A 12506-nucleotide genomic window follows, 5' to 3' on the forward strand; every position below is an offset into this window, starting at 1 on the left:
CATAAGCCTAATTGCACAGACGTCCTAGGACAGAACACAAACTTGATCCTAATTGTCCAACATCTTTCCAAAAGAGAAAGCCAAAACATAAGGCCACCAGCCATCTTGTCTGCTTGGGACAGAAGGGTTCTGGGAAAACAAATTCCCTGTTTACAATTTGATCAAGACAACGATGTTCCCCAAACTCTCTCTACAGACCATGCTGGTTAAAGTCAAAGGAGTTAAAACTGAGCCTTCCAGACACCATCCTTTCTTTTTTACCTATGACCAAACTGATGTTATCACCCAGAACTTCAGAACAAGACAAAAAAATGTTTTTACCTTTTTCTCTTTTCCACTTTTTTGGTGAATTTGGGGGTTCTCTACTAATCATATCAGTGTTGGATGTTCTTTTCACTCAGGGTATGTATGCTTCGGGCTGACCAGTTTTCTTCTTGTTGCCTTTCAGCCCCTGAGTTTTGAAAGCAAGAAAAGCTACACCCTGAAGGTGGAAGGATCCAATCCTCACCTAGAGATGCGTTTTCTGAACCTTGGCCCATTTCAGGACACAACAACAGTGCACATCAGTGTGGAGGATGTGGACGAGCCCCCTGTGTTTGAGCCTGGCTTTTATTTTGTGGAGGTGCCAGAGGATGTGACAATTGGAACAACCATACAGATCATTTCTGCTAAGGACCCAGACGTAACCAACAACTCAATCAGGTTTTCCCATAGATTTTTCCCTTTCTCCTTGTAGCCTATAATGCTCTAACATTCTCACCTTTGGTTCTTCCTCTCTAAATCCCATCTCTGGAAACTCTTCTGTGAGTTTTCTTGTTCTTCCTATTGTTCAAATAACATGACAACATCATGTAACTAAAAAATTAGATGTCATCATATCTTAACTTCATTTTCATTTAGTTCATATATGCACATACACAAACCCTTACATCTCAGTCAGAGCTCCACTGCCACTTGGAACTGTATCAGTCTTGGCTGTATTACTTGACTGTATCAGTCAAATTGGGGGTTGAAGCCTGGGCATTGAATGTTCAAATGTCAGGGCCTCTGGTCTTCACCCACAAAATACTAATACCAACTTCCAAGCTTTTACAACCCAACAAGTGCCTACATCCCGCTAAATGTCCTGGGGATATGATGCAAACAACCCAAGAGCAGACCCACCAATACCAAGCAACCGGACTCACTCACACAAAACTCTTCAAAATCACTCCTTCTCAAACTGTATTAGTCTTTTAAGTTAGCACACAAAGTGATGGGCTTTGTAGAATTTTCATGTGTTCATACTTTATTCTTATTCATCCTCTTCCCTACTACCTTTTACTCCATTGTTCTGGTCTACTTCTTCACTCACAAATAGTCTTCCTTGCTTTCATATCAGAGTGATTCCACGATCCCATTTCCCCTCCCTTAAGATATTTTGTTTTTTTGGTCCCCTTTCTATTTTCATGTCATACTCCCTTACATCACAAACACAAACACACACACACACACACACACACACACACACATTTCAATCTAGATTCCATATATCTGAGTAAACATGAGTTTTGTCTGTCCAGCTTATTTTGCATATCACGAACTCCTACTTCATCTATGGTCCTGAAAATGCTATGATTTCATTTTTCCTTTGTCATGGAGGAATAAACTCCACTGTGTATATTAGCCATATATTCTATATTGTATGGGAGAATAGATGTCCAGGCTGGTCCCACGGCTTAGCTATTATGAACAGAGCAGCAAAAAACATGGTTGTGCAAGTGGCTTCGTTGCATGTGGACTTGGAGTCCTTTAAGAAAACACCCAGAGGAGATTCAACTGGATCCCATGGTACTTCTATTTTCTGTTTTGGAGGAAACGCCATACTGACTTTCACAGTAGCTGCAGCAGCTTACACTTCCACCAGCCATGTCTAAGGGTCTCCTTTCCCCACATCCTCAGCAGCATTTTTGTTTGTTTCCTAGAGATGAAATGCAATCCCAAAGTAGTTATAATTTGCTTTCCCTGATGGCTAAGAGTATTGAACACATTTTCAAATGCTTATTGCCCACTTTTATGTCTTCTTTTGAGAACTGCCAGCTCATTTTATTAGCCCATTTCTCAAATTGGGTGATTTGTAGGGAGCACGAGTGTTTAATTTTGTAGCTCTATGTGTATTCTAGACATTGATCTTCTAGCTGATGAATGGCTGGAACAGACTTCTTCCCTTGCATACGGTTCATATTTGCCATGAAGATTGTTTCTTTTGCAGAAGCTGCTTGACTTCGTGTAATCATATTTGCCAGTTCTCAAATCTGCCCTGTGTAGTTGGATTCCTTCCCATATCTGTATCTTGAAATACATTGCCTGGATTTTTCACTGGCAGTTTCAAGGTTTTAGGCTCTGTTTGGACCTGTTAAGGTCTGTGAGCCATTTGGAGCTGATTTTTGTAAAGGTCTCTAGTTTCACCATTCGGTGTCCTGATATTTACTGTTCTCAGCATCATTTATTGAAGAGCTTGTTTCTTTTCCAATATATGATTTTTGACAAGTTTGTAAAAAAAAAAATCAGGTGGCTACAGCTGTCTGGGTTTATTTCTGGGTTCTATTTTCTACTGTGTTTTGTTACATATCTGTTTTTGTGCCAGGAACTTGATTATTTTGTTACTATGGCTCTTTAGAGTAATTTGACATCAGGAATTATTATAAGTCCAACAGTGCTTTGTATTGCTTAGTCTTCTTTGCTCTTATATGTTATGCATAATTACACAACAATGAGCTACAATCTGACATTTTCGTAGATGTATGCAATGCACTGTTTATCACTCACACTTCCTATTACCCTCTTTTGTCCCCCTCCCATTCTCACTGATCCTCTTCCCAATTAGTCCCCATTCTGCTTTCATGTTTTTAGAGATTTTTTTGGTTGGTTGGTTGGTTGGCTAACTGGTTGGTTGGTTAGTTGGTTGGTTAGTTGCTTGGTGTTAGAGATTTTCTCAGGGTTACAAGTACCCAGTGAGTTTTATGATGTTGCCTACAGGAACATGGGTGTAGGGTTATTTACAGTAGCATGGGCATCTTTCTAGTGGCTACACCTCTGAAGAAAATGTATCTCCCTCCTCCTGCAATCATTAACTTCATACAGATTTGTAGAGAATGCTGAAGCCTCAGGAGCCCTCCCACTTCCATGGCAACATTTGGGTGGGTCTAATCTTCAGCAGGCAATCATAGCTGTTGTGACTCAAGCATGCAGTAGCCATATCTTGCTTAGAGGATAACATTCCTTAACACTCCATCACTTCTTACAGCTCTTAAATTCTTCCTGTCCCTACTCCACAATGTTCCTTGAGCATAGGAGGGTACATGCAGATGCTTTCTTCCAGCTGAATATTCAATGATCACTTAGTCTCATCATTTTGATCTGTTATGAGCCTCTACAGTTGCCATACTAGCTGACAGCAGCACCAGTCTATGGGCATAAACATTTTGCTTCCATATGAATTTGAAAATTGGTTTTCCTAGCTCTGTGAAGAATGTAATTGGAATTTTGATGGGGATTACAGTGAATCTTAGGTCTCTGTAATTTGCCCATTCTTACAATACAATTCTATCGACCTCAGCATGAAATGCTCTTTCATATTCTAGTATCTTCTTCAGTTTCCTATTTCAAAGCTTTCATTGTAAAGATCTTTAACTTCTCCTAGGTTAGTTTTATCCCTAGGTATTTTTAAGTGATGGTGAATGAACTTCGCCCTGCTTCCTTCCTCAGAGAGTTTATCACTTGTATGTAGAAAGACTGCTGATTTTTGTAATTTGAAATCATTTAGTTGTAAATATATTCATTGTACATTCTTTCAAGGTTTATTAGATCTTGGCATTTTTTTACATTTAAAACAAATGGAAAAGGCCATGTTTGTAATGGCACAAAATGCTGACCTATAATCATAGCACTTAGAAGGCAGAGAAAGAGAACATCAAGTGTGATCCACATAGTGAGTTCCAGGCTAGCCAGAACTATAGAGTGGTGCCCTGTATAGTTATATCGTGAGTCCCTGATCTCAAAACCTAAATAAAATAAACAATTGAAGTGGGAAATTATCACACATCAAATTTATCATTCAACATATTTCTTTATATTATAGAAAAAAGAACAGGCATAGAAACTCTTCCTCGGGTCAGTAGCTTTGATGACAGACAGAATGGCCAGAGAGTCCCCTATACTACACACAGCCCTACATCTCTGTCTCTCCAAGCTATGTTTTAATATTGAAGACTCCACCCCAAGATGCTTCCCCACCTCAAGACTGGAGAATTACTCTTACAATCTTGGCTATTTCGGGTTCACTCTAGAAACAAAGTGTAAACAGCTGGTCGACAGGCTGACACCTCAACCTTCCACAGCCACTGCCAAGCCTCTGAAGCCAGATTAACACACAATTAGAATTCCAAGGCCGTTTGAGGCCATCTGTCACATTAATTGTTGAAAGCCACACAGTAAAATGAATCTGGAGCTTTAGTACAGATAAAACATTTTAAACACACCCCCATTTATCAAACGCCTTTTCTGTCACTTGGCTGCTTCCCTCATCTGGTGCCGTTTTGTATTTAATGAAAATGTGCTTTTAGAGTTTAACAAGAATGGTTTTCTCCAGGGGATAACTACACCAAGGGAAAATCTACTCCCTCTGACTAACTAGTAAACACATTACATGTTCAAGCATCAAAGTGGCTAAAAGTAATTTTAGTTCTTTAATTTTTACAAAAACAACAAATATTTCTGAGTTATAAAAACCTCATAAATTTACATTTCAGTCTTAAGCTCTTTTTATAAGGCAACGTAAGTGAACCCATAATGTCCCCCATAATAATGAAAACAAAAGTGGAACAGATGTATCATAAATTTGTATTTTCAGAAAAATATGATTATATGCTTTGTGATCATGAACTGTTAATCATATATTTATTGTTTTATGATATAGTAGTTAGTTTTCATGTCAAAGAAGGTAATGTGGCACTACTGTAGAGGATAAAGCCTCATGGCAGACACAAATAAAACAAGCACAAATGTAAATGACACATCTAAGTTCTAAAATAGAATATGAACTGGACAGTATATTTGCATATCATCTCCCAAATTTTGACTGTATAACTCTATGTGATAATCACTGGAAACAAGATATAATTAGGAGTCACAATGAAAGTAACAAGTCAAAGAGAATAAATGCAATCAGATGTGGGATCACACACACACACAGCCTCACAGGGTATGTCGGGGATTCAGTACTATAGCCACTTTCTGAAGACATCTCAATGGTGGCCGGTGGCAGGGGCAGGGAAGTACTCATGGCTCAAGATTCACTCATGATTGCATCACAGTAAGACAGGCAAGATGAAGGAACCTGTCTGGCTCACAAAATGTCACTCAAGATAGGCCCTTTGAAGACTTCTGTCAGCATGGGACAGTGGTAGTAAGGAGCACCTGACTGTTCCAGAGAGCTTAGACAAGATGAGAAGTAGAATTCAGAGATGGAGGTGAGGGTCACATTGCTGTTTTGGGGCAGGACTCTGCATTCCTGGAGAGAAAATAGCAAAAACAAGGTCCCAGACTTGAAGGTATGAAGACAGGGAGTCACATACACAATTGCCCCTCTGAATTTTTGTTAACAAATAATAGAGTTCACATTGGCGGATATAGAGATCTTGATTCTGTGCTAATACAATATAGAAAATAGCCTCTAGGTCCACAAAGAACATCAAGAGTCCTAGATTATCAGAGATCCATAAAGGAAATGTATTGAAAACTCAACTGTGTAGCTTTTATTTACTAAGCTATTTGGGATCCCTTTCCCCTATTATAGTTTTCAAAATTATCCATGTTATCCTCTTTTTATATAAAAGTTAATTTGACGAGCTGGAGAGACAGTTCAGTGGTTAAAAGGCTTTGCTGATCAGTCATGAGCATCAGAGTTCAGACCCTATCACATACAAGCAGTCTGCAAATGCCTGCTAACTCCAGTTCCCAATGGATTTGTAGCACTTGTATCGCTATATGAACACAGTGTTGCATACCTGCACAAAACTGTGTTCTACATTCACATGGACTAACAGACACAAAGTATTATAAATAAAATTTAAAATAAAACTTTATCTTAAAATAATTTGTATATTAAGTTACATAGCTAATTCTTATTATTTTATTATAAATAATTAATGATATGGATTATTAAAAACAAAATGCACAGTAAATAGCCTCCCAAATCTATACTATAAATTAAAGGCCATTTAATATTTTTTAAAGGGATTATTGGGATTTCTATAATCTCCTTTCTAAAGAACTCATGCTGGACTTAGATATAAGTATTATTCATTATTCACTAGTAAGGCTCCAAACACTGTAGATTTAGTTATTTGCGTATGAAAACTACAATACTTAGATACCCTCTATCATTGATAAATACTCAAAAAGAAGGAAAGAAAGAAAGAAAGAGAGAGAGAAAAGAAAGAAAGAAAGAAGGAAAGAAAGAAAGAAAGAAAGAAGGAAAGAAAGAAAGAAAGAAAGAAAGAAAGAAAGAAAGAAAGAAAGAAAGAAAGAAAGAAAGAAAGAAAGAAAGAAAGAAGAGGGAAGGAGGAAGGAAGGGGGAGGGAGGGAGGGGGAAGAAAGGAAGGGAAGGGAAGGGAAGGGAAGGGAAGGGAAGGGAAGGGAAGGGAAGGGAAGGGAAGGGAAGGGAAGGGAAGGGAAGGGAAGGGAAGGGAAGGGAAGGGAAGGGAAGGGAAGGGAAGGGAAGGGAAGGGAAGGGAAGGGAAGGGAAGGGAAGGGAAGGGAAGGGAAAAGAAAAGAAAAGAAAAGAAAAGAAAAGAAAAGAAAAGAAAAGAAAAGAAAAGAAAAGAAAAGAAAAGAAAAGAAAAGAAAAGAAAGCAAGCTTTAGGAGGATACTGAGCCATTTAGCAACTAAAAGTGGCTTCTGCTGGTATGGAAACAGCGAGGCTTCTGTACCACCCTGAAATGTATGAATCCAGAAAGCATACTCATGACAGAGAATGCCCTCACCCAAGCAGACAAATGTCAATACAGTCTGCTCAAGACAGCTTTGTATGTGTTCGCTAAGCAGATTCTGCTCATAATAGGTATGAACATTACAGCTGGAAACAGGAAAACCACCTATAGGATTCACTACTAGGTCCCAATTTTCTCATTTTCCATCTGTATCTGAACTTTCAATTTGTTCTCCTGCACCCTGGAAATTGGCCCAGTGCCCCATTCAGAGAAATGAAGGCCATTATTCCCTCACTGTAGCCTAGCATGGGAAATTGAAGGGGATTCTACTTGAAGAGAGAAGCTCCCGAAGGCAGGCTCCTGCTGTGTCAACTAGGCAGTGCTATCAGGGGTCCTGTGACTTGGTTATTTCTATCACTCCATATCCCATGCCATCTGTGACATTTCCCATGGTGGGGGTAGGTTTCTGGTTTCTAATGGATTACTCCCCCAACCGCAGAAATAAACCTACAGCCTGAAGAGCTTCCATCCAGTTTATGCTCTGTGGACCAATTGTGGGGCTTTTCATGTGTCTGAGAGCGAAAAGATTAGAATGTCATTAGCCAACTTCTATTTCCTAAAAGAAAGTTCAACTCAGAAAGCAGCTGATAAACTTTGAAAGCTAAATTACAAGAATACCCAGAAAAATACCACACTTGAGCTTAATTTAAAATAATCTTGTAAGTACCCAAGTGTTTTTATCAAAAAGTTAACCATTTGTTATCATGTCTCATCTTGAAGAGATAAGGCTGTGTTCTTGGACAATATTTTATAATTCATATGTCAATAAGGCACCGGGAGGATGGCTAAGGTGCGCTAGACATGAGGCTGAACTGCCTAGATATGATTCCCAGTAGTGTAGCCTTGAATAAGTGATTTAGCCTCTTAAACCTCGAGGTATTCTTCTCTGTAGAACAGAAATTATAATAATGCCTGCCGGTGGTGTTATTATGAGAATAAGTGATTCACTACATTGGATATGTTAAGCCAAATCTGGCAAATAATAAATGTTCTTTAAACAGAATCACAGGAAGAGGGGCTAATTGGCTTCCTTAAAATCCTTAAGATTTAAGACGTCATAACACAAGTTATTTCATCTTAATTCATAACTGAAGTTACTTCAACTTCTCTAGCTCCTACTCAACTACTGACTCTTTAAACCCAAAGTCTCTGAGTGGCAATCTTGAATCTCCAAAGAAATGTATGTATTTGAAGAAAAACATTTCATATACATTGATATTTATAGATAGATAGATAGATAGATAGATAGATAGATAGATAGATAGATAGATAAAAGCTTTATATCAAAATTTGCCCTCATTACATGTGATAATTTGGCATGCAAATATCCCATTTAATCTCATTTTCTTTCAGTGCTAATCACAATCAACCACACAAATTTCACAACTCACCAAGCTGCAGTATGCAAAAGACTGCACTTTGGAATGTTATTACTATAAAAATTCCAGTTTTGGAGGAGAGACCAAGTTTGGCATCCAGCACTCCCTCACACCAGGGAGCTCACAAGTGCCTTTTAGGTCCAGAACCAGGGGATCCAATGCCTTCCCCTGGCCTTGGCAAGAACCTGTCCACATACACACCCACCCACAAAGATACAAAATATATACACATATAAATCAAATTAAATTCTTAAGAAAAGTGCAGTTTCTTCACCTCAAGAATGAAACAGACTGTAACTTCTGCCAACTTTTATTAAATTCTGGATTCAACATTTTCTCTGTGGACAGCCAATTTTCCAAATACTAGTCATCAATGTCTGTTCTTTCACCACGTTATGTATTCTTGTTATCTTTACAAAAAATGAATGAATCGATCATAAATATGTGTATGGAAGAGTCTGTTGGTGTCTAAGCAAAGATGTAAACTGTGCAGAGATGAGAATGAAAACTCAGTTCAGATTGACTTAAGGGAGTCTGATGCCAGGCAGTCCATGGTCAGTATTTTTAAAACAGTACAATCTGGGGGAAAGTTTCCTGTTGTAATACAATCTCCAGTGCACAAGGAAGTACAATTACATTAAAACTCGATTCGGGGCACATGTAATTTCTTCCAAGGAGATGGGTTCTAAAGATAGTCTGCCTGTGCTAATTTAAGGACCTAGGGAAGTCTCTGGCCTGGTCTCAATCATACCGTTAGTGCAGAGGTCATTTTAGGCTGTTAACTGACTCTGTCCTGGTTCTGGGGGTGTGGGAGCCCCTGGCGGAAAGGGTCATTTAGATTACTAGCCAAATCTAGTCCACATTGTGGGAGCTTGATAAGGCCTGGCCTAACAAATAACATGGATCACCAAGCTGTTAATCACTCACCTCCAATTCCCACCTTTCTGGAAAAACAGGTTGTATGCTCTTCCCTTTGAAAGAACAATCCTGGGTGCTTAATATTCCTGGGTTCCCTGGAGATCTGTGGGCACAAGGACCTTTACGCTCCCAACATATATGCATTCATTTCTAGGCTTTTACCCTTATTCCTTTGATCAGTGTCTCTATTCTATGCCCACACTACAGTTTTGACTACTTTGGCTTTCTGTTGTATTTTCATGCCAGGACAAATAATCTTATTTTCAGAAATGTCAAAATATCTGAACAGACAATTTTTCAAGATATACAAGAGCCTTGTGAATATATGAGAAATCTATAATGAGTCAGAATTAAAAGGTGCCTCACCCATTGGAATGGCCATCCATTCCCCAAAGCATGAAACATAAAAAGGATGTTCAGAAAAGGCAAAGTGTACCTCATGGTGGGGATACCAGTTAGCACAGCCACATTGAAAAACACTGTGGTGCTTACTCAAAACACTGGATCCAGCCATCCGATTTCTGGGCATATAGCCAAGGGGATTACCATCAGTATGGAGAAGCATCATCTTCATTTCCATGTTAACTGCCACATTATTCACAAAGCCAAGATATAGAAACAACCTAAGGGCTCATCAACAGATGCATAGATTTTTTTTTTTTACTGTGGTATTTTATACATATACAAGAGAATAGCACTCAGCCTTTAAAAAGAAGGAAATTCTGTCATTTATAGTAACACAGATGAATCTAGAGAACATTATATGTGTGAAATAAGCCAGTCATAGAAAGACAAATAGCACATGATCTTACTTAAATGTAGAATCTAAAATGTTGAAGAGACAAAAGAGAGAAATGGTGGTGAGCATAAGCTTGGGCCAGCAAGGCTGATGGAAAAAGAAAGGAAAAAAAAAAAGATGGAGAGCAGATGAGATAATACTGGTAAACAGGGGGAACCAGGTTGTCAAATCAGACTGAACAAGAATTACAGGTCTTACAACAAAGTTCATTAAAGAAGTCAAAAGGCAGAGCAACAGCGAAAGGAGTCATGTAATTCTTCCTTTGCAGAGGTTTGAGGCTGTCTGGCTTAAGTGCCGGTAAGTCCCTTCGTTTTCTACATAAAATGCACATCAGTCCAGACTGACATGGTGGGAACAACAAGTAAGGTTTGTGGCCTGAACAACAATGGCCTTTGTTTTACTGAACATCTGCTTATAATGATCTACAGATTTTGAAGGCCATATGATAGCTTCCAGTAGATTATCCCTAATAAAGGCACAAAACTCGGCTTTATTTACAACCAGCAACCCAAATATGCCTGCTTAGCCCACTAAAAACATCCTACATAAGGAACCTTCAGTTAATAAATTCCCTGTCAGTCAGGAGTTGAATCATTACATGGTTATGACTGGGAAGGCCGGGAGCAAAGCTTTCTTCCCAAAGTGATACCAGTTCTAAGAAGCAGAACCATGAGACGATAGCTTTGTTCTTTTTCAAGTTTCAGATTTGCATTTGAGAACTTAGCTGAATTTCAAACACATATAAATAGAGGCTGATATTGAGGGCGTTCCAAAATTCTTGGAGCAGTTTTAAGCTTTAAATAGCATAAATTGCTTTTTATGTAAATTAAATCTGCCATAAGGGTCTCAGCGCTCTGTTTATTTCATTTTACGATACTTTAGATAGTAAAAAAAGTTCTTTTGTTTCTCTCAAGCATGATAAATCCATACTGTTCCATATATTCACAATGCAGAGGTGACTGAACCATCTTAACACCGTGTATGCACTCATTTCCCCTGTGTGCTATGCTCTTGTGTTTATCCAGATGAAAATAAGGTTCTTCATCGCTATCTTTGCAGATACTCCATTGACAGAGGCAGTGACCCGGGAAGATTTTTCTATGTTGACATTACAACAGGTGCTCTAATGACTGCAAGACCACTAGACAGAGAAGAGTTCTCCTGGCATAATATAACTGTCCTTGCTATGGAAATGAGTACGTAACATAATTTATTGGTCTCCACAGAGTTACAAAATGTAAAAATATAGAAAGTGAAAGTGTCTAAATCTTGTAACAAACAATAGAGGAGAAACTGAAATTATATGTTCTACAAATAAATGATTGTGTGATTTAGTCCTTAGTTCATTTTATGGTTGAGGTACATCTTTGAGTTCAGATGTCTTATGTAAAAGAATTCTATATAAGTCAGAAATTGAATCATTATATGTTTATGACTGGGAAGGCCTAGAAAGCAAAGAACTCCTTTCTAACAGCAATACCAGTTCTAAGAAGCAGGACCACAAAACTATAGCTTTGTTCTTTTCAAGTTTCAGATTAGCAAAAATAACAAAAACAAACAAAAAAAAAACAAAAACAAACAACTGTATTAGAACTACTTTTGCTGCCTCCCTAAAGCTCTGGTAAGTTCTGTTTCCATTTCCCTCTCTGATTTCAATAACCCAAAGATTATTAAAGGATATATTGTTTCATTTTAATTTCTAGTTTCTACAGGTTCTCTTGCTATTGATTTCTAGGTTTTTTATTGCATTATGATCTGATAGCAGAAATTACTTTAGGCTCATTTTTGTATATGTTAGAACATTTTTGGTAACTTAACTTTATTTTTGAGAAAGTTTCATATGCTGCTAAGAGTATATCTTATACACATGTTGGGTGAAATATTATATAGATATTTAGACATGCCATTTGATCTGTGGGGAGGCTGAATTCTAAAATTTTTAGAATGTTTTAAATCTAAATGACTTATAGCTGCTGTATGAATGTCAACCACCATTATTATATCTGCATATTTATGTCCTATTATGCCCAATAATGCCTGTTTTGTGAAATTATATGCACCAATATTCAAGGCATATATACTAACAATCATTTTTTGAGGCAGAATTTCACTATGTAGCCCTGGCTTGTCCTATACCTTGCTAGGTAAAAAAGAGTGCCCTCAAACTCAAAGAAATCTGTCTGCCTCTGTTACATCCATGCTGGCAAAAGGGCATTCACTACCATGCCTGGCTACAAACATTGCATCTTCTTAAGTAATTGTTCTTTTTCCTAATTTGTGTTACCCTATTTACCTCTTCTAATTAGAAAAGTATACTTTCACTACTCATTTGCTTCCAGATTTCACTTGTTAGAGGTTTGTAATTCCATCCTTCATTT

The 12506-nt window shown here is 38.0% G+C and overlaps 1 protein-coding gene across 1 annotated transcript in view; it reads left to right on the plus strand.

Annotated features, from left to right (window-relative positions):
* Positions 1–12506, plus strand: part of Cdh20 (cadherin 20) — a 236580-nt gene that overhangs the window by 194697 nt on the left and 29377 nt on the right. The window contains exons 7-8 of the mRNA XM_021158575.3: positions 449–702; positions 11188–11324. Of these exons, the coding sequence (XP_021014234.1) occupies positions 449–702; positions 11188–11324 (391 nt within the window). The remainder of the gene's footprint in view (positions 1–448; positions 703–11187; positions 11325–12506) is intronic.

This window comes from Mus caroli, unplaced genomic scaffold (genome assembly GCF_978045245.1).
Source record: "Mus caroli unplaced genomic scaffold, Mus_caroli_1 scaffold_1, whole genome shotgun sequence".
In the NCBI taxonomy this organism is placed as follows: Eukaryota; Metazoa; Chordata; class Mammalia; order Rodentia; family Muridae; genus Mus; species Mus caroli.